Genomic DNA, 22,907 nt, shown 5'->3' with positions numbered 1-22,907 from the left:
CAAGGCATTTTTTTGTCTTCGGTTTTCAAAAGTTTTTATGATATATGTAGATGTGGATTCTTTTGGGTTTATCCTGTTTGGGTTTCATGCATACCTTAACTGACAGTGCAGGAGTTGCTCGTGGTGTGTGGCCTCATTGCTGCCATGCATTTGTAAATGGGAGGGATGCCTTGTTATTGCCCAGAAAGGATGGAAATCTAGGCTTTCCCTGTGGCCTCCACTGATGCCACCGGGCAGAGGGGCTCATTACTGCCCCCCACTAGGATGAAAGTCCCAGCTTCCTACTTTGTCTTCTTTGATACCCCTGTGACAGGGGAGGGGTCTTCAGCTTGGCAAGGGTGAAGTCCAGGCTCCCCACTTGGCCTTTGCTGATGTGGGTGGTGGTGGGGCCATAGTTTTTTCTATGGTGTCTGGCTAGAGTAGAGCAGTTACTGTTTCAAAATTTTCTGTCTTGCTAGGTTGCCCATCTCTTGATCCTTTGTCATGGGAGCAGAATTTTTGTTGAGGCTTTCTTTGGTCTGTACTTGACATTTCCAGGTTGCCAGCTTCTTAAGTTCCAAGTTTGGGTATACAAGGCAGAAAAGAAAACCCAGAACTTACTACTTTTAGGTCACTTGGTTACAAGGTCCTTAGGTGGTCTGCTTTCTTCCTTACATCTTTGAGAGTCTTCCTATGCTTGTTTTTATACGTAATATCCAGGGTGTTTAGATGTATTTAGCAGGAGGAATAGGGAAAACTATCTGCTTCATGCTTCCACAAGCATAAGTCCAATCATTTACTTTAGTGGGTTCATTTTTCTTTTCTTTTTTTTTTTTTTTGGTGAGACAGTCTTGCTTTGTCACCCAGGCTGGAGTGCAATGGTGTGATCTCAGCTCACTGTAATCTCCACCTCCTGGGTTCAAGAAATTCTCATGCCTCAGCCTCCTGAGTAGCTGGGATTACAGGTACCTGCCACCATGCCTGGCTAATTTTTGTATTTTTAGTAGAGACGGGGTTTCACCATGTTTATCAGGTCTTGAACTCCTGACCTCAAGTAATCCACCAGCCTCGGCCTTCTAAAGTGCTGGTATTACAGGTGTGAGCTACTGTGCCTGGCCTTTTTTTTTTTTTTTTTTTTTTAATTGAGGCAGGATCTTATTATGTTGGCCAGGTTAGTCTTGAACTCTTGGCCTCAAGCAATCCTCTCACCTTGGCTTCCAAAAGCGGTAGGATTACAGGCATGATCCACTGCATCTCGCCCAGTGAATGCATTTTGATGACAAGAAGAAAAAGTTACCTATTAAATATAATTAAATAATTCTTCCAATTCTTTTAAAAACATCCATAAGTTTTTTTGGTTGTTTTTTCACATCCATAAGTATAACTAAAAAAAAGTCATACAAATCATGGAATTTACTCTTACCTTGTTCACTGCCATTTGCACAAATGTTAAGATTGACATATGCACAAGCAGGACCGGGAAGGGAAGATCCTCTCGTGAGTGTAATTTCCAGTTCAGATCCCTTCAACTGAGCACATGAGAACATATGACTGAGTAACTGTGGCACCTGACTGCAATGTGCCACACCATCGTGTAACACAGTGACTTCTCAGTAACAACAAGAGCTGTATACAATTGATAACATATTTAATCTCATTACTCAAAGTATCAAAAGCTACAATTTATATCCCATTTTTCTTCTCTTCTTATCCTGGTTTCTTAAAAATATATGCTCACTTAGAAAAAGTCAAATAATTACACAATATGCAAAATACAAAATGAAACTACACTGCAACTCGCCTCACTGAAAAAATAAACAGCCACCGTCAGCCCCTCCTTGTCTTGTCCTACTTGTCTCATAGAATGAGACAGGAGAAAACGATTAAATAAGTGACTGAGATATATTTTAAATGATCAACTTCTTTTTTTTTTGAGACAAGGTCTTGCTCTGTCGCCCAGGCTGGAGTGCAGTGATGCCATCTCGGCTCACTGCAACCTCCACCTCCTGTGTTCAAGTGATTCTTCTGCCTCAGCCTCCCGAGTAGCTGGGATTACAGGCATGCACCACCATGCCCAGCTAATTTTCGTATTTTTAGTAGAGATGGGGTTTCACCAGCCCAGGCTGGTCTCGCACTCTTGACCTCAAGCAATCTGCTCGCCTTGGCCTCCCAAAGTGCTGGGATTACAGGTGCGAGCCACTGTGCCCAGTCTAAATGATCTACTTCTAAGTTATAAGCCAATATCTTCCCTACCTTAATATCATACTTTCATAAGTATATCTAAAATTCCTAGATGTAACAACAGAAATGCTACTGTAATCTTTCTTTTTTGGTACTGTACTTTTATGGAGAACCCACTACCAGAAGAGTTAAATGTTTTTCAAGCAAATTGCCATTTGCTTTTAATGATAATTACCAGAATCCACACACTGCCTTTTCTAATTTTAGAAAAAACAGGCCAATTTATTTCCGGGCAAAGCTCATGTACCCTCCTGGCTACCTTCCTCAAGAGAATTGTTGTGAAAACAGTTCCATCTTCCCTCCCTGCTCCATCTTTTCTGGGCTTCCACTCTCTGACTCTACCCACTACTGTCCAGAGCAATACTTCAAGACTGAGTGCTGTGCCAATCTCTACTGTGGGACACAGTATCAACACGTGAGTACACAAAGTCAAACCTAATCTGAAACCCTTTAGCAGTTCAATGGAACTCAGGACTCACCTGTGTTTTTTCTTGAATAAGGATTTTATCTGATGGAGAAACTGGATATGGTTTCAAGGGAGCCTTTATGGTGGCAAATATGAACTCTGTGTGGCTTTCAATAACATTATTCAGATATGTTCCTTCAGACTTCGCTTTATAGTACACTGTGATTTCATCAGTTGGAACCAGACTGCACTGAAAACACACACACAAAAATTTAAAAGGGAAGTACATTCTATTAATCAGAACTGAAGGAAGGTACTGTTGAACAAGGGCTACGGATCCCATGCTGAATCATCACAGAAGGGCAGTCACCCTTCCCTCCCTGCTGGGTGATCTGTAAGACTAACTGCACTCAGTACATGATTAGCCTTGTGTCCTTTTCACCACTCTTTGGGGGATAGGGCATGTTTCTTTTCCTAGAACAATCAGTACCTCATGAATGTTGAAACCAAGAAATTACTTAGAACTCATTTACAAAGCTCTGAACTGATTCAGAGGTCACAAGCACCCACTTATCTGCTGGAACAACCTCCTCAGACCCTAAACTGTCTGGGAAGAAAGATGTATGGTAGCTGTCACTGCCCTCTACAGGGCAAGAAATTCTTGATTCTCTCACTAGCAGGGGCTTTGCAGCCCCTCTGCTCTCCAGGATGAGCTCTGTGCATATTCCTCAGCTCTCTAATAAGGAAAAACTACCCAACTCTGTCCAAATCTGGGAACCTCCCCTAAGCTAGAAGCCTGTCTATGCTGACTGCACCTCTGCCCTTCTGCAAAGATACTATCATCTCTGATTACCTTCTGCCCCAGTCACAGGGGATATTTTGTAGAAGGCCAACGGAGCTAAAAAAAAGGATGGGAAAAGGCACAAGCTGGCTGAAAGCTACAACCTGGGAGTGAACACGTGGGGAGAGGAAGAGGAGTGACTTTCCTGCAGAATACATTCCAAATGGACTATAGATTAGTGATTGTTATGCATTGATCACTATGGTTTATATGACCTGCCTCTCCTATCTTCTCCCAACAACCAAAACAAACAAAAAGCCAAAACAGTAGCTTATTCTTAACTGACAAACTAACCTTTTTGCGAAGTTTCTGTATGCGATTGATGACTTCCCGAGCCATTCCTTCATCTACCATTGACTGGTCAGGAGTGACATCTAAGAGGACCAAAGCCTGTGGGAATGAACAGTGCATACCATGACAATCAAATAAGGAGAAATACTTCTTCCCAACTCAGCAAAATGTTATTTAAATCTGGAGAGTCTATAATGCAGCACTATTTTTTCACACAAATGAGCAAAAGCAATAAAATTAATCTAGTTTACCATTCAGGTACTTCTTCATAATCAGCTAGTCCTCTGTCTCTGGAGAAAGGTGTGCAGGTTTTTGTTTCTTGTTTTTTTTGTAGGGTGCTGCTCACAGGACATGCCCTGGGACCACCTCTTATCAGAGTCCCTCACATGACTTTGCTTTTTGGCCATCTAAGAAATAATATCAACTCTTCTAATAAGTAAGATCAATAATCATGAAGCCCTTGGAGCAGCACAGCTTTTCAGGCCACAACAAGTGGATCAAAGGCCTCAGCACAGTCAACTCCAAGTGACTTTGCTATACCATGACCCCTGTGATCTTCAGGTTTGTCAGAACGACTCAAGACAAATTCTACAATGGACCACAAAACTTTCTGTGACTTAAACTGCCATATTTTTGCTAAGGTTAATGTTTCTTCTATCTCATCTATTCTGAAGGTTGCTGATTATGATGTAGCAATAATGACACTTTCGCTTGTTACACAGCATGTTGCAGAGTAAAATACACTCTACAAAAGACTTGTACGTTAGGCATCATCTCATTTACCTTTGAGTAAACAGAGAAGTTAAGAAATGACTCACTTCACAAAGGCATCAGAGGTAATGAAATGGATGATAAACTCAAAATTCTAGTCAGTGCAGGGCCACTACAACATGTAAGCCATGTCAAGAAACTCAGAAGCATCACATGATGACACTTTTGTAAGTGTGGACAACTTTTCAGGCCCCTAAAATCTGCTGTAATGAGGAAGAACTGCCCACTGTCAGTGTTTAGAAACCTCCTCTCTGCCTTCCACTGCCTTCTTTCCCAGCTACGATACCTCTGACTCCTTGCCACTGTCTTCCCATGTAGAGTTCTGTACACATCTAACTTAAGCGCCTGGGTAAAGGACTGAGGAGGTCGACCTTCCTTTCATGGAGGTGCTGCTCTACCTTCCCCCGCACATGGTATCCTAAGCACAGAGGGACTCCTGCAATATCCCCAAACCCACATGCGAGATCTTACAACTATGCTGACTGGGGATGTCTGGTCAGGACTGCAAAGATATAGTCTCTTCTCCAACATGGCAAAAAATATTGATCCTGGAATCTAAAACAGTTTGTATATTCTCTTAAAGGAGTGTTCCCTGACCACTTTCACCCTATACCCATTTTTGGATAGGAGCCCTCTATGTACCTATTTCTACCAGATAACTTATCAGGTAGAATACTAAGAACTGGCTTAATTTCAGGTGTCCTTGACTGACTCGTTCCTTGAAGGGTTCATTTTTGTGCAACCCCACACTTGGGACAATTACTCACATGTAGAAATCACAAAAATGCTTATTTATGTATTCATTAAACAAATGCATATGTTAAGGGCATAATAATATATTAGTTTAATAAAGCCAATCTAAACCAAGCAACTGGTTTATTTTACCCTGAGACAAGCTGTCAACATTATCAGGAAAGGCATAGGCAAATACTTTCTCCTCTTATGCTCTCATCTCTTGGTAAAGAAATGTTCTAGGAAACAGAAAAATACCTGAGCGTCTGAGTGTGCTTCAAATTGCGCAGTCCCACCTGTGGCCTGATCAAAGGTGTACATGAGGCGGATGTCTTCATCGTGCAATTCATGGCCTTCCACAACAATGGTCCCTGTGGAGAAGCAGCTACACTGTTAATCAGCTTCCCCTCCTCTTCAAGCTGCCCCACTACCCGTGTATTATGCCCCTTCTTGATTAAAATTTCACAACAACAAAGCCACAGAGGCTTCAGGAGATCATCTCCCTCTGACTCATGTCATGGTTGTAGCCAAGACATGACAAACTTTCTTTAGATTACACTATGCTACCTTGAAGACAGTTAAGTCATGACCAGTATCTACTGTTTTATATAAACTCTCAGGTCCAAAGACATGACAAAGCTAAGGGAAGGCACCAAGAGGCAACAAATGCTCACCATAAACACAGAGCAGCAGGATACAATGAAGAAAATACAGTCCTTAGAAAGAAAGTGAACTTAGGTCCACTATTTGCTGGTTGTATGACATGGTGTTCTGCTACCTGCTGAGCAAGGTGTGGTGAGGCTAAAATGAGACGGGCAGTGTGTAATACTGAGCATCATGCCTGTTCAGGGAAGGCAGAAATGTGCACAGCTGCTGATGATAACAACCCCGCTGATAGGGACGCCCACTGTCGTCACTGATGATCACCTTCTTGGGCTCTGAGCACCAGGGTGTCATTTTTATGTTTACTTTGTCTCTTTGTTTTCCATCAGTGCAGAACAATCCACTCAGAAACTAGGCTTTCAATTTCAAACAAGGTTTATCTCAGGAATTTTTTTTTTTTTTTTTAGACAAAGTCTCGCTTTGTCGCCCAGGCTGGAGTGCAGCGGCGCGATCTCGGCTCGCTGCAAGCTCTGCCTCCTGGGTTCACGCCATTCCCCGGCCTCAGTCTCCCGAGTGGCTGGGACTACAGGCATCCGCCACCACACTCGGCTAATTTTGTGCGTGTGTGTGTGTTTTCAGCAGAGACGGGGTTTCACTGAGTTAGCCAGGACAGTCTCGATCTCCTGATTTTGTGATCTGTCCGCCTCGGCCTCCCAAAATGCTGGGATTACAGGCGTGAGCCACCACGCCCGGCCATCTCATGAATTTTTGATGCTTTGGCTATCTGGTGAACAATTTTGATTTGTGGCTTGAAGGCTCGTAACACTTTGTTATTTTAATATTTTGAGTTGATTAGTAATTAGTAATAACTTGAGGTTTAGCTGCTAATGTCTTATGTTTTATTAATTCTATCTAAATATTATGAATCCTCAAATCTCTCTTCTCAAGACATCTCCCAGCTTATGGTTTTCAACTTCAGAGGAAGCCGTAACAATAAACAGCTTGTGCCCCAGGATAGTTACAGGATGTCAGACAGCCACACTCAGACCATGTATGATTCTAATCATGGCAGAGCTGCAAATTTCTGGGCACCCTGAAATGCTCTGTATAGGGGTGGCAAGATAGGGCTGATTCCCCTTTCCTAATCCCATCATTTGGTTAGGTACCCCCACACATTTTTATATTACCCTACACTTTCCCTTTATAACACTTATCAAAACCATAATTATTTTCCCAAATCTTCACTATCAGCAAGCACCATGAAAGTAAGGACAAAATCATCCTAGGCACCAGGGATCCTCCCACCTCAGCCTCCAGAGTAACTGGGATGGCAGGCGCATACCACCACACCTGGCTAAGTGTGGTGGTATGCGCCTATAGTGATCTCAAGTGATCTATCTATCTGGGCCTCCCAAAGTGCTGGGATTACAGATGTGAGCCACTGTGCCCAGGTATTTTCTTTCTAAACTGTAAGAATTATTTACAAGCATTTTTATCAACAGGAAAAAAAGTTTTATTTAAGAAAAGGATGGCCAGGCACGGTGGCGCACACCTGTAATCCCAGCAATTTCGGGGGCCAAAGGCGGGTGGATCACCTGAGGTCAGGAGTTAGAGACCAGCCTGGCCAACATGGTGAAACCCTGTTTCTACTAAAAATACAAAAATTAGCCAGGCGTGGTAGTACGTGCCTGTAATCCCAGCTACTTGGGAGGCTGAGGCAGGAGAATCACTTGAACCTGGGAGGCAGAAGTTGCAGTGAGCCGAGATCATGCCACTGCACTCCAGGCTGGATGACAGAGTGAGACTCTGTCAAGAAGAGAGAAGAGAGAAAAGAGGAGAAAGAAAAAGGGAAGGGGAAGGGGAAGGGAAGGAAAGGAAAGGAAAGGATGTGATATTAAAAGTCAAACAGTAGCCTAAAAAATATCCCTCAGCCTGAGGACATGAATGGTGCCCTCGTCTGTGTAGACACCTACCAGTCTTCTGGAACTGCTCCAGCTCCTCACTGCTCAACTGCTTGATGGACGTCATCACTGCCTTAAAGGCTCCCTTCAGACGCTTCCCCAGGACCATGTGATCTGGTTCTGCCCTTAGCCGAATGCCATACTTGTTTTTATCTGTAGACAATGTAACTTTTCGAACATTCAGTTCCTACAGTTAGTGCACAAGAGGAAACAAAAATAAGAAATGAAAACATATGTTCACACAAAAACGTTATGTCCACAGCAGCATTATTCCTAACTGCCAGAAAGCAAGAACACCTCAAGTGTCCATCAATCATGAATGGATAAACAAAACGCAGCATACACATGCAATAGAGTATTTGGCAATATGAAGGACCGAAGCACTCATACATGCTACAACATAAATTAATGTGAAACATTATGCTAGGTGAAATATGCCAGACATAAAGGTTACAAATAGTATGATTCCACTTATATGAAATGTCCAGAGAAGGCAAATCCTGAGACAGCAAATAGGTTCGTGGATGCCAGGAAATGGTCAGATATTGAGGGGAAAACGGTGTGTGAATACTAATGAATACTGGGTTTCTTTCTGGGATGATGAAAATGTTCTAAAACTATGGTGATGGTTGTACCATTCTATAAATATGCTTAAAAACCAGTGACTTGTATGGTAAGAAGAAAATGTTTGTTATGAAGATCTATCAAGACAGTTGAGCATAACAGAAAAAGGACTCCAGAACCAGAAATATAAACTTCATCCCTCAGAGGTAACTTTTGTGTAAGCAATTGCAGAGCACCACAAGGTTAACTATAAACTAAGCAGAAGATCAGTTAAACAGAACACGTCAGGCTTCAGTCATGCTACTGAGGATTACTGATGCGGCAGGGATGGTGATGGCACAGTAGCGGATGGGAAAATGATAACAGCTTGAAGCAAATAATACAGAATGTTTAGTTTTGCCATTATATTTACCTACATTAATTAATCACATTTTAAGTGAAGTAGTTAACTTCCAAATTTTTCAGCTGGGTGTGGTGGCGCAAACCTGTAATCCTAGCACTTCGGGAGGCAGAAGTGGGAGGATCACTTGAGCTCAGGAGTTAAGAGACCAGCCTGGGCAACATGGCGAAACCCCATCTCTACAAAAGCCCATACTTCTATGCCTAATCTCCGCCACTTGGGAGGCTGAGGTGGGAGGATTGCCCGAGCCCAGGAGATGGAGGCTGTAATGAGCCAAGATCACATCACTGCACTCCAGCCTGGGTGACAGAGCGAGACCCTGTCTCAAAAAAAAAAAAAAAAAAAAAAAATTTTCTATTTTATGCATAGCCACAGGTACTAATTTCAGAATTTACAGTCTAACTTTTGGTTTCTAATATTTCTCTGGAACTTTCAAGCAACTGAAAACCAAATATAGAAATTAACATTTTCTATAATAATGATTTTAAATATCACCTGTGAAAAGAATAAACAATGAAATTTTAAAAAATATTTGTTTTCTATCATCACAAAGATGAGGTAAAACATATTTGTTTTTAAAGCATCATGGAATAAAGATGTTTTAAAATATCATGGAATAAAAATGTTTAGGAAGACAACTGACACTATAAACTTTGACCGCAAAACTCCACTTCTGGAATCTATCCAATATCCATACACTGATATATGCAAATATGTACACACAAAGCTTTTGTTTGTAATCAGAAACCTAAATTTCAAACAATAGGAGAGTAATTCAATAAATCATGAAGCAGCCAGGAAGTGAGACTCCAGGGAGAGATGGGGTGGAGAGAGGCTCGCTATGCTAATGCTTCGACTTTTTACATGCGAGGGTACTTGTCACTTGCATAATTTGGAGGGACAAAGTTTCTTTGGTAGTTATCAAAAAGTACTTCAGAAGGCCAGGCACAGTGGCTCATGCCTGTAATCCCAGCACTTTGGGAGGCCGAGGCGGGCAGATCACTTGAGGTCAGGAGTTTGAGACTAGCCTGGCCAACATGATGAAACCCATTCTCTACTAAAAATACAAAAGTTAGCTGGGCATGGTGGTGGGTGCCTGTAATCCTAGCTACTTGGGAGGCTGAGACAGGAGAGTCGCTTGAACCCAGGAGGTGGAGGTTGTGGTAAGGCACCACTGCACTCCAGCCTGGGTGACAGAGTGAGAGACTGTCGAAAGAAAAGAAACAAAAGTAAAGTAAGGGAAAAGGAAAAGGAAAGGACAGAACAGAAAAGAACAGAACAGAACAGAACTTCAGGGAAGTGAATGAAGACGACAGATGATAGGTAAAGAAATTCATTGATCTTGAAATACTTTTAAAAGAATTACAACAAATTTATGTTGATTCCAAACACAGTGTAAAATATCATGGATTATTAAATTTGTTATGACTATATTAACAAAAATAAATTATACAGTCAATATGTACTTTGAGGATTATTCATCAAAATAATGTTCTAAGTCTATCTGTACCAAAAAACAGACAAATCATCTACCTTACCTCAATGATATACTTCTCCAAAGACTTGATATCTTTAAGAGCTTCTGGATCTTGATGGATAACCACAATTTCTTTCAAAGGATACTAGGAGGAAAAGGGAGGGGAAAGTTCACTCAGCAGCCAGTCCTCTATAACTGCAGAAAAATGGAATATTAAATGTTTATTTGAATCTCAAGCTCTAGTCAGGCTGGACTAGTACTAAGTCATTCACACCCTCACTGCAGAAAAGGAAAAAGGCCATTGGTGGAAGCTCTCTATATTAAGAAAGCATTCCAAAGACTTAATTATTTAGGTCTGTGCCATGTAAAATAGAAGCACAATTTCAAACCTTTATGGGAATAGTTTTTCGGTCTCTGATCACTCTTCCAAGTTCAATCACAGACTGCATCTGAGAGACTGCACTCTCTGTTTTCTTGTCAATCAATTCTTCTCTGAGTGGTAGAGGTAGGAATACGAAAGAGTTTAGATTTAAGAGGAGAAAACTGAAAGCACTAGGCATGCATAAGCAAGGAAGAGGGTCCGGCCAGAGAAGTGTGGCTAGGCCCTCCTGGTGAAGCACCAGGGGAAGGGCAGCACAGTGCCTGCCGCTCAGCACCCGACACCTCCCCAAGGAGCCCCCATGGGGCATGCCCACACCCCACCTGCCGCAGCTCTACAAAGGGGTTCCACACCAAGCATCCTTGCTACCGTGTACCAAAGTGGGCCCCATCCTGCAGCCTGAGGAGTTCATGTCAGCTGGGGTGGGAGGCCAGGCACAGATGGAGCTGGAGCAGGGAAATGCCTCCTCTTCCCCACATGCTTGAGCAACTCTCCCCTCCTTGGCACAGGTGAGGCTTATTTCTATTTGAGTCCTACCGAACACGGGGCAGCATGAGGTAGTGGATGCTGAGTGTGTCCTTGTCCTGAACAGAAACAGGGTCAATCAGCACCTTTAGATTCTGGTACATCAATTCAGTGAGAAAAGGTGTGTAGGGAGCCTGTATGAAGACACAGGACATCATGTCAGTCATATGCAGTCATCAACAACTGATCTCATTTATACTGAGAAACAACTAAACATGTTAGAGAATGACGCAGTAATATGCACCAAAATGGGCATGAGGTTACAAAACATGCCCTGTGAATGAGAAATGGCCTCATATCCCTGAAGCATAGCTGCAGGACTGTAGCTAGAAAAACCCAAAGCGCCTCTAGAATTCTGAAGGATGTCTAAAATAGAAACAGGAGCACCTAATGATGTATCAGCCAAGTCAATATGCACAGAGGACTGACTGTCCCAAACCTCAGAAACCTCATCTGTAAACTGGGGAAAACACCCCCTGCTTCACAGGATGAAGGTGATGAGATCAGGCATGGAGAGCACCAGGCACAGCACCTTGTACAAAGCAGATTTTCCTTCGGTTAAAGAATAAATAGGAGCCTTATAACATATGCAGTAAAGGAAACAGGATAGAAAGAATTAAAGTTGGAGCCGTTCCACTTTTATATTATTTAACTAATATCTGAACTGGTAGGAACCTATATCTAACAATTACTTGCACGTTTTCCTCTCAATGCTAAGTTAAAGTATTTTTTGTGATATATATATTTACTCAGACACGTATTAGCTGAAGAACCTCCCCATTACTCAAAATTATGGCAATCCACATTAAGATGAGGTATGTCTTACTTTGAACTGTAGATCCTCGTTCTAGAGCCAAGGGCTCTGAAATATATTGTACTGCCAGAGATTGTTAGAAAGAATCTAGTATTTCTTAGTCCTTACTTAACATGTATAAGCTAACAAGATTTCTGAAAAGGAACCAGAGCTATAAGGTGTTATAAAACTTCTATTTCTATTTCTGGCAGAATAATACAGAATAGATATAAATGGAGGATGCTGCAGCAAGTAGGTGCCAAAGGCAGCCCATAGGCCAAAGGGTACTAAAAAGAAGCCAATCATCTTACCATAAGTCTGCAAAGAGAAAGCAGAACACTAAACAAGGTTTCCAGGGCCATGACACAATCCTCCATCCCATTTTCACCCTAATGAGTAAAAAGGGAACATAAACATTAAACTGCTAAAATAAGTGTTTACCATTAAAAAAGTAAGTTTATTAAAAAGAGGCAATCTTCAAAGAGCATGCAGCATACAGACAGGACACGAGACAGAGAAAGGAGAAAGGGCCACGACCACAGGCCATCCACAGTCGGTGCCATCAGGGTGGCCCTGCAGGTGAGTGCAGGAGGCCTGGCCAGGATGTGCACCTGCTGTCCCACTGACTATCCCCACCTGAGGCGAGCTGATAGGGAAGTAGAGCCTAACTGCAGGACCCAAAGGCTGAAGGTAGAATTGATCTACCCACAACAGACAGAAACAGTTGCTAACCGAAAACTTTAAAGTACCTTTAAATAAGATTTCTTATGTTAAAAAAGTATATACTGTATATTAAAAAAATGCCAATTCATTGTAGGAAAAACAAAGATAATGAAAAAATTTAAATCATAATTAAGTTATCCAGAGACAACTACTGTAAGCATCTTAGCATATGTCCTTCTAGATATGTGTGTGTGAGATACATCTGCACAAAAATGAAATTACAGTTGTGTTGCAGGCTTTTATTATTAATGCCTTTTAAGACATGACTGGCCAGGCGCGGTGGTTCATACCTGTAATACCAGTGCTTTGAGAGGCTGAGGCCGGTGGATCACCTGAGGTCAGGAGTTTGAGACCAGCCTGGCCAACATGGTGAAACCCTGTCTCTGCTAAAAATATAAAAATTGGCCAGGCGTGGAGGCGCACACTTGTAACCCAGCTACTCGGGAGGTTGAGGCAGGAGAATCGCTTGAACCCCAGAGGCAGAGGTTGTAGTGAGCCGAGATCATGCCACTGCACTCCAGCCTGGGTGATAAGAGTGAAACTCCGTCTCAAAAAAAAAAAGACATGACTAATGGGTAGTGGGAGCCTTCATTGGGCCTGCGGTAAAGAGACTTCCCTCTCTCTATTATGCATCATTGTTATTTATGTACCTGGCTTAAGTCCTGAGACCAGGACCTATGCTCTGCTCATCCTAAACTCCCAACAGCTACAGAGGAGTTCTGTCCACAGTAAATAGTATCTGACTCCCTTGTGGAGGAAGGAAGTATCCCTCTCAATATTAAAGCCATATCTGCCAATATTTTTATAAAATATATGCATGATTTTATTTTGAATTTTAAGAGGTCTGCTCAGTGTAGTCCTGTTTGTGCCTTGACATTCTCCCTCCAATATGACATGTACATAATTGTGTTATGAAAATAATGCAAAATGACTTTGAGAACTTATAAATCCCTATCCCTCAAATGACAAATATAGTTAAAATGCAATGTAAAAGGAAAAGAAAAACAAAGCTTCAAAAACTGAGAGCAATTGAAAACGTTCCTCTCCCTTCTGGCTATTCTCATATTTCTTCTACTTTCAAACTTCATACATTTTTTGCTTTTCCCAACAGCAGTCTGCACTTACCTTTAATCTTCTGCGGTTCATTCTAACATACCAATTGGTCAGAATATCTACAAACTTGACCAGGCGAGGCACCACAGTATAAAGCCTATAAGCTAAAAGTAAGACAAGTCAATCAGGCAGCAAGTGGGTTACCAGGCATCTGGGGTGGGGAGAGGGCTGGATACAACAAAGAAGAGGCAGCTCCTTCCATGCAAGGGCCTCCACTTACTAAGGAGAAAAGAACCAAAATGAAGTAATCACGTAATGACCGTTTGTTGAGGATGTGCTACATGGCAGTCAGAGTGTTTAGGGGTGCACACAAAAAAATCACCATGTGAGCCACGTGCAAATTCCCATTGGTCAGTGAGAAAAGCCAAAAACTCCAGTATGTGTGGATCAAAGTCCAAGGCTGTCCACTACACAACTGTAGGAAGTGCGGTTTACACGGAGTTGTGCAATTTGACAGCATCAACAACGCCCAACTTCTTTCCATTGTATTATACTGTACTTCAACTAAAAGACAAAAAGCACAAATCAGATGCTAAGAGGCACAGCATAGGCCAGTGATTCTCAAACAAAAGCAATTTTGCCCCGTGGGAAACATTTGTCAATGTCTGGAGAAACATTTTGCTTGTCACAACTTGGAGGGTAGCATGGTGCTACTGGAATCTAATGGGTAGACCCAGAGATGCTGCTCAGTTATAATGCACAGCACAGCCCCACCACAGAGGATGATCTGGCCCAAACTGTCCATAGTGCTGCAGTTAAGAAACTCTGGCACAGGCTATGAATAATAGAACTGGCCTTCTAAACATTAAAACAGTCGAGTAAAAACAGCATCAGAGGTAGTGAAGGTCTTGAGGAATTAGGAGGATTTGAAGGGTTCCCTGAGAAACTCAGATCAAGTAGGAAAGAAAGGGTGTTTAGCCAATTGTCTGAGGCAAGGCTTATTTTACGGATTCTCATTCACCTCCCCTTTAATTAATACTCTTTTTTACATAAAAACAAACACCAAAAACAGAAGAATAAGACCAATACTTAGAAACAAATACAATTTATATAATGAAAAGAGTCCAGGGAGTGTTAATGAGGCTTCTGGTCTAAGCTAAGAGATGAGAAGTTGCAATGGGCAGAGCTGCTCTCTGCTGCTTTTCACAAAGACCAGAACTCAGGGGCCAGTGGGCTGAGCCCCAGGCCAGAGTCATTAGCTGGTCACACTTTCTTCGACAGGTGATTTCAGTAACTGAGACCTGTCTAAATGATTTCTAGGGTTCACGGCACTTTTTACCTTCCAGGAAGCTCAGGTTTTCCATGTTCTGGTTTCAACTCTGAGGGAGTAAATGAACCCAAATGAACCCCACATACAATGAATAAACATACAACACACAGGGGCAGCAGCAGCAGCCACCACCCAGGCCACCACCACCCTGTGAGGCAGGTCCTCTCACACCCACAGTGCTGCTGAGGGAGTGGAGGAGATGAAGCTGACAGGCCGGCAGAACCGGGACTTAAACATGACCCACAAAACGTGGCTGCCGATCTCTAGTTTCCAGGCAGACCAGGCTCCAGCCAGGATGCACACTCTCCAGACCCAGCTTCACAGGAGGTCATGGCAGCTGGTGCCTAAATACTGAAGGGGGTCCAGGCAACAATCCCCACGTTTCCCACCCACTCGTATCACTCAGGAGGGAAAAGCGGACACAGGTGTGAGCATGTCTGGGGAGAGTGTGCTGGGCTCCCAGTGCTGCCCTCGCCAAGGCAGCAATCAGCCTCACACTCACTTCCATCTTCATCTATGTCTATCTGAGCAACAGCTGGACTGTCGTGATCCTTCTACATGTTTAACAAGGTGGACAAATCCTGTAGCAGTCCTTCTGTGCTAAGTGGGGCAGCACCGCCTACTCCAGGGAGCAGCACGTGCCCATATCTAGGCTAATGGTGAATCCCAGGTCTGTGGCGGCCGCTGCTCCTGCCCAACAGCAGCAGGAACCACAGAGCCCTGTGAGGGTGGATTTGCCTTGCCCTCTTTTGCCCTCACTGTGACCCAGGGCCTCTGCCCACCCACTTTAGCTGATTGTCTAAGGTGTCCTAGATTTCTCACCTGGACCTACGGTTGTGACTATCTCAAACCTTAAGGAAGCCAACATAATGTACTTTTTGAATCTCTGTAAAATTACCCAACAAACTCACTGTTGTTAGTTAACAGAAATACAGCAAAAGGTCCATTTCATTATTGCTCTTCTGACTTTTCTAATTTTTCTGGAAAAGAGGGGGACTATTTAGTAATGAAAATAGACCTAAGAATAAGTTATAAATGCATTAATAACAAGTATTATTTATTGAGTACCTATCATCTGCCAGCTACTTTATGTAAATCATCTCTACTTAAGCCTTACAAACACTACTGGGTATTCTGCAGATAAAGAAACTGAAGGTCAAGATAGACTGAATAAGAGTGGCATCTGATGGCACAATGGGGTGATTACAGTCAACAATAATTTCTTGTACATTTAAAAACAACTAAAAGGGTATAACTAGGATATCTGCAACACAAAGATATGATAAATGCTTGAGGTGATGGATATCCCATTTACCCTGATATGATTATCACACACTGCATGCCTATATAAAAATATCTCCTGTACCCCATAAATATATACATCTACTATGTACCCATAAAAAAAAAAAAAAGGAAATTGATGGTCAGACTTCAGGCAACTCTCTGGATTGGGAACAAGTGGTAGAGTTGGGCTCTGAACCCACGGCTATCCAGCTCTAAAGCTCTTCTGTGGAGCGTTGAGACCACAAGGACACCCCCTAAAGACAGAATTCCCCAGGGCTGTTCTTTTTTTTTTTTTTTAAGATGGAGTTTCGCTCTTATTTCCCAGGCAGTGGTGCAATCTCGACTCACTGCAGCCTCTGCCTCCCAGGTTCAAGCAATTCTCCTGCCTCAGTCTCCTGAGTAGCTGGGATTACAGGCGCCCGCCTCCATGGCCAGCTAACTTTTTTTTTTTTTCCAAATATATTTTTAGTAGATACAGGGTTTCGCCATGTCGGCCAGGCTGGTCTCGAACTCCCGACCTAAGGTGACCTGCCTGCCTCGGCCTCCCAAAATGCTGGGGATTACAGGCGTGAACCACCATACCAGGCCAGAAGTCCCCACGTCCTTGAAACAAAGATATCACGACAATTAACAAGCCTTAACAAAACTATATGAGAGGTAAAAGGAAACAATTATTTAATTTTCTGTATCTCTCAATATTTCCACTATTAAATATCAAAATGGCAGTTACAAAGAGAATAGTCCTTATTCCTGGGAGGACAGACCAAGAGAGACTCACCTGCCATTTCAGTCTCAAAGAAGCCAATGAGAGACTGCATGAAGGACAGGATCCACCGGTCTGTAATGTTGGGGCTTTCTCTAACTGTGTTCTCATTGTAGAGAAACTCTATTTCTTCCTCCTAGGAATGAACAATTAATGAAACACTTGCACACTTGGGGAGAAAGTTACTACGAGGAAATAAACTTAAACAAAAACAAAAAGAAAAAATCCCAGACCCTACTGGCAATGTGAATTTCTGATTTTCAGCAATATTTTCAAGATAAGCACGAATGTGGGACATTAAGTCCTCAGTTAATTAATTATGTTTTGGGGTAAACTGAAGACATTTTAGGAAAACATTACTTCTCTGCACCAAACAGTAATTATGAATTGAGAGATATTCTAAAATCTTGTCAGAAAGTGTAGGATTTAGTTACTTTAAACCTCAGGAAGGAAGGACAGTAAAACTGTCTAGGATTGAATGATTGTCCACAAACTGAAAATGAGTACTGGGAAATAATTTCCATGCTAAGGCTGTTCATTTTACTCAGAAAGTTCTATCCCACTCTTTCTGCTTTGCAAAATCCTCCTTGATCTTAAGTCCTTGCTCCACAAACAGAACTCATGTCCTGCGTTGTTTCTCTGGCAGCACCACAACCAGGCTAGCAGGGCAGTGATAATGTGACTCTTCCTCTGGGTTTAAGCCCCTGATCATGGAGTCTGTGTCTTGCTGGTATGTTCAGATGGGCCCTGGCTGTGGGGAGCTTTGACCCCGCCTGTATTCCTGAGTCTCGCACCAGTGGAGGCCTGCAGAGTGCACCTGCCCAAGGACTGTTGGCCCTACTTGGCAGAGAACCACATGCAGGACAGGCGGCAGGGCTGCAGAGAGGAGGAATGCTGGGAGCCTGGGGAAGATGACTGCCCTTCTCAATTCCTGGGGAAAGGCTACTCTGAGAGCCTCAGGTGAACATGATGTGTCCTCATTAGCAGAACAACCAGAGCTCAAGGGGAGCAGAAGTAAGTCACCTGCCTGCTGGAGTGGGATAACAAGAGTTCATTTTTCCAACCAGCTTTTTGAACTGCTCAGAGCTCCACCTCACAGCTTGGTGAAGGCAGCGCCGTGGAGACACGGCAGGCACACATGCAGCCCCCTACAGCCCATACCTTCTGGAGCCTCAGAACGTTCTGGATTAAGAAGCGATAGGCATTGTACCATGGGAGCAGTACATCCTTAAGGACGTCCCGCACCCCCTCCTCTTTAAAGCGGAGGTTTTCTGCTCTCACCACAGGGGAGTTAATCAGATATAATCTGGAAGAGGGAGAAAAATTAGACAGAAAAGGTACTTAGTAAACCAATTATTACTACTCGACATATTGAGAGAGCAAGATGAAAATCAGTCCTATTTTCTACAAAAGGGGGAAACTATGAATACTTTTTGAGTGGTCAATTTAAAACTCACAAAACTCACTCTCACTTTCTGTAAGAGATCTAGCAAATTATATAGAATCTGACACCAAAATATGGCACCGTATAGCACAGAAATGCATCTTATGCCACTCTCACTGCAGGACCAATGGGGTACACCAGCACTAAGAGAAAGGCTGGCCTGATCCTCGTCAAGAGCCACTGTGTCCTTCCCATGGACATGACCTGCATCTGCTGCTTGCAGAGAGAGGGACTCACAGGGAAGAGCCTTCACAGAGCAGAGTCTTGACATCCGGCGGGCAGAGGTTAGGGATGCTGCTAAACATCCTATAAAGAACCAGCACCACAAAGAATTGCCCAGCCCAAATCGCCAGCAGTGCCAAGGGTGAGTCTAAGAGACAGTGGAGAGTGGGGGAGAGCCCCACTAATGGCTCCTGGGCAACACAGGTACTATGTGAAGGTGCTGAGTCACAGGCCTGGGCACTGGTCTCATGCCTAGGACATAGAGACGCTGAACAAGATCGCTAGGTACCTTTCAAATTGAACACTGTGTGGTTTCATGATTACAGCTACCTCAAGCAGAGGCTCAAATTTCTCCAAAAACTTTTCAATATGAGTTTTTTTATTACCTCTAGCATAGATATATCTCACATGGCTCTGTAAGTACAAAATTAAAATAAATGATGAAAGAGAATTCTAATACCAACAAGACAGGGAACCTAGAAAGGAAGTAAGGCAGAGGCAATCAGCATCTAGCCTGGAGAGAACTTGGGACAGCTCAACAACATCCAACACAGGTCCTCTTCCTCAAACAGACCTCTAGGTTTAAAAATGCCTATATTATTTAGAAAACTATTTTGGGGGTTTAAAATCAACAACCATACCAATATAACATCCAAATAACAGAGATACGTTGCTAAAAATCTAACTATAAACCAAATCTAAGAATAGTGACTAATTGTATAGGAGATGCTTACATAAAAAAACTAGATACACACAATGCAAAGCACTGGTTTGTACCTGAGGGCATCAGCACCATACTTCTGGATGACAGAAACTGGATCTGGATAATTCTTTTTCCGTTTGCTCATTTTTTGGCCATCACTTGTAAAACAAAAGGGAGATGCCAATTAAGTAAGTCAATACCACAGATGATCTTGTTTTAAGGATACAAATCATTTGCAAACAGGAATACACAAAAGGAAATGGGAAGGAGTAACTTAGACAGAAGTTAGTGCTAATAGGCCGGGCGCGGTGGCTCACGCCTGTCATCCCAGCACTTTGGGAGGCTGAAGCAGGCAGATAACCTGAGGTCAGGAGTTCAAGACCAGCCTGGCCAAAATGGTGAAACCCTGTCTCTACTAAAAATGCAAAAATTAGCTGGGCGTGGTGGCACACACTTGTAATCCCCACTACTGGGGAGGCTGGGGCAGGAGAATTGCCTGAACCTGGGAGGCAGAGATTGAAGTGAGCCAAGATTGTGCCACTGCACTCTAGCCTGGGCAGCAGAGCAAGACTCTGTCTCAAAAAAGAAAAAAACAAACAAACAAACAGTGTTAAGGTACAATGGTAAGATATTTTGTTAATATTTGCAAACTTCTTTTTGAATATCATAGTAAGTCCATGAGGAAGCTTCAGGGTAGACTGAAGAAGAAAGATGTGTCAGAATATATCCCAGAGAAATGAAAACTTACATTATCATAAAAACCTATAACCAATTGTTCACAACAGCTTTATTCACAATTGCCAAACGTTAGAAGCAACCCAGATGTCCTTCAAGAGGTGGATGATCAAACAAACCATGGCATACCCATAATACGGAATGCTATTTATCCATGCAAAGGAATGAACTATTGGTATGTGCAGTCATCTGAAATCTCAATGGAATTATGTGGACTTAAAAAAAGCCAGCTGGGTGCGGTGGCTCATGCCTGTAATACTAGCACTTTGGGAGGCCGAGGCAGGTGGATCGCCTCAGCTGAGGAGCTCGAGACCAGCCTGCCAACATGGTGAAACCCTGTCTCTACCAAAAATACAAAATATTAGCTGGGTGTGGTGGTTCATGCCTGTGGTCCCAGCTACTCAGGAGGCTGAGATGGGAGAATCGCTTGAGCCCAGGAGGTGGAGGCTGCAGTGAGCCAAGATCATGCCACTGCACTCCAGCCTAGGTGACAGAGTGAGACTCTGTCTCAAAAAAAAAAGAAAAAAAAAAGCCAATTCCCCCAAGTTAGTTACTGTATAATTCTATTTATATAACATTCTGGAAACGACAAAATTACAGAGACGGAGAAAAAACCAGTGGTTGCCAGGGATTGGGGATGACAGTGGGAAGGCAGGAGGGGAAGGCAATGCAGGAAGGGAGCCTTTGATGTTGAATTCATTCAGTACTTTGACTGTGCTGCTGGATACAGGATCCTACACATGTGATAGCTGTATACATGTAAATGCATATAAGCAAATAAGTATATGTAAAACTAGGGAAATCTGAATAAGATTGGTGGGCTATATCAATATCCTGGTTGTGATATATACTGTAGTTTTGCAAAATGTGACCACTGGGGGAAACTGGGCAAAGAATTTAAGGGATCTCTATTATTTTTCACGACTGCATGCAAATCTACAATGATCTCAATACACTTTTCCCTTTTTTTTTTTTTTTTTTTTGAGATGGAGCCTCACTCTATCACCCAGGCTGGAGTGCAGTGGCATGATCCTGGCTCACTCCAACCTCTGCCTCCCAGGTTCAAGTGATTCTTGTGCCTCAGCCTCCCAAGTAGCTGGGGTTACAGATGTGTGCCACTGCACCCACTAATTTTGTATTTTTAGTAGAGACGGGGGTTTTATCAAGTTGGCCAGGCTGGTCTCCAACTCCTGACCTCAGGTGATCCGCCCACTATGGCCTCCCAAAGTGCTGGGATTACACGCATGAGCCATGGCACCCAGCCCTCAATACAATTTTCAATTAAAAAAAAAAAAAGAAAAAAAAAAAGTAGCACACATACTACAGAGGCAGACTGCCTGGGTTCAAAATTTGCATTTACCACTCATTTGCTGTGTGTCCTTTGGCAAGTTACTTTTTCCTGTCTCTCAGATTCCTCAAAGGTCACAATGGGATTACAGGACCCATCTCAAATGGTTCTGGGGATTAAATGAGTTCAAATGTGAAAATGCACATAGTGGGGCCTGGCAAAAAATAAGGATGCACAAAATATTAGGTGACATCCTCTTCCTCCTCACACAGCATATAAAGTAGGATTTCTGTGTGGGTAAATATTTCATTTTAAAATTTTCATTTATGTTTATTTTTATTCTTAATGACTAGGGTAATAAAGTAAAGGAAAAATGAGACTTCCTTATAATAGCAAAAAGTGGGAAATAATGTCCATTGGGAGGAAGTTTCAGATGAGGGGAAGAATGGGATCTGGTGGCAGAGTACCTGGGTCAAGCCTAGTGTGGCTATCACTAGCTTTGATCCTGGGCACCTGTGGTCTCTAGAACCCATAGCTTCCTCATGTGTTAAAAAAAGGACAACAAAATCTACATGAAAGGACTGATATACAGATTAAATAAGATCTATAAGCAAAAGTATTTCATAAAATGCTAAGTTTAGTAAATGCTATTTTATTACTAGTAATATCACTAGTAGCATTATGTTACTAGTAGTAGCACAATCTGAAAGCCCTCTCCTTCCTCCTCCTCCATCAGGCTTAAGCTCTCACACACTCCTTCCTGAGAAACAGTGGAGACAAAGCTACACCCGTCACTACAACAAAGTTGACCTACCTTGCCAGGACGAGCCCATTCACAATTACGTTCTTGAAAGGCGGTTGTCCAAAGAGGGCCGTGGCCAGCACCAGCAGGGTATAAAACCTGAAAAAAAAACCCAAACAGTTCAATAAAAATAGAAATGAAGTCCAAGCATAAGAAAGAAACTGTATTTATTCATTGAACTGATTTTCTATTTTTGGTAAGTCACACTTCTTGATAATCACTTAAAGCAATGATTCTTAATCCTGGTTACTGGAGACCAACCAAATTACTGTCTATGATTTGAAAAAAACATCCAAATAAAGGTCTGGAGTGAATTACTGACCATTTCTCTGTTACCAGGTCTCCCAGGAAGTCTGTGTGGAGAGCCACATGGCAGCACTGGGTGGCCTCTCAGGACCACCCAGAAGCACCTAGCTGAAAATGAGGGATGGGTGCTGAATTTGGCACAAGATCATATGGAAAAGACAATTTGATGACAAAAGATGCAAAATGCACTCTCACCCAAAAGTGATAAGGCAGACTAGAAAATGCTTTTATTCTGTAAAATGTTGTGTACTCATTTATGTGCTAACTAGCTTGTTCCCCAAATGAACTCAT

General features: G+C 42.7%; 1 protein-coding gene across 4 annotated transcripts in view; it reads right to left on the bottom strand.

Moving 5' to 3' along the window:
- Positions 1-22,907, bottom strand: part of IARS1 (isoleucyl-tRNA synthetase 1) — an 80,916-nt gene that overhangs the window by 26,106 nt on the left and 31,903 nt on the right. For 2 of the 4 annotated variants that reach the window (XM_030804566.1, XM_003260483.4), the window contains exons 17-30: positions 22,323-22,409; positions 19,560-19,643; positions 18,278-18,422; positions 17,132-17,252; positions 13,812-13,903; positions 12,275-12,352; positions 11,183-11,304; positions 10,656-10,758; positions 10,328-10,411; positions 7,838-8,012; positions 5,520-5,632; positions 3,762-3,857; positions 2,700-2,876; positions 1,403-1,508 (exon numbers count right to left, since the gene is read on the bottom strand). In XM_030804566.1, the coding sequence (XP_030660426.1) occupies positions 1,403-1,508; positions 2,700-2,876; positions 3,762-3,857; positions 5,520-5,632; positions 7,838-8,012; positions 10,328-10,411; positions 10,656-10,758; positions 11,183-11,304; positions 12,275-12,352; positions 13,812-13,903; positions 17,132-17,252; positions 18,278-18,422; positions 19,560-19,643; positions 22,323-22,409 (1,583 nt within the window). Of the gene's footprint in view, positions 1-1,188; positions 1,228-1,402; positions 1,509-2,699; positions 2,877-3,761; positions 3,858-5,519; positions 5,633-7,837; positions 8,013-10,327; positions 10,412-10,655; positions 10,759-11,182; positions 11,305-12,274; positions 12,353-13,811; positions 13,904-17,131; positions 17,253-18,277; positions 18,423-19,559; positions 19,644-22,322; positions 22,410-22,907 lie in introns of all 4 variants that reach the window. The other 2 variants (XM_030804530.1, XR_004028301.1) reach the window with 2 other exon arrangements.

The sequence above is a fragment of the Nomascus leucogenys genome, chromosome 1a, assembly GCF_006542625.1.
Source record: "Nomascus leucogenys isolate Asia chromosome 1a, Asia_NLE_v1, whole genome shotgun sequence".
Classification (NCBI taxonomy): Eukaryota; Metazoa; Chordata; class Mammalia; order Primates; family Hylobatidae; genus Nomascus; species Nomascus leucogenys.
The sequence above is the reverse complement of the archived record's forward strand: the minus strand, read 5'-3'. Positions and strand labels throughout refer to the sequence as shown.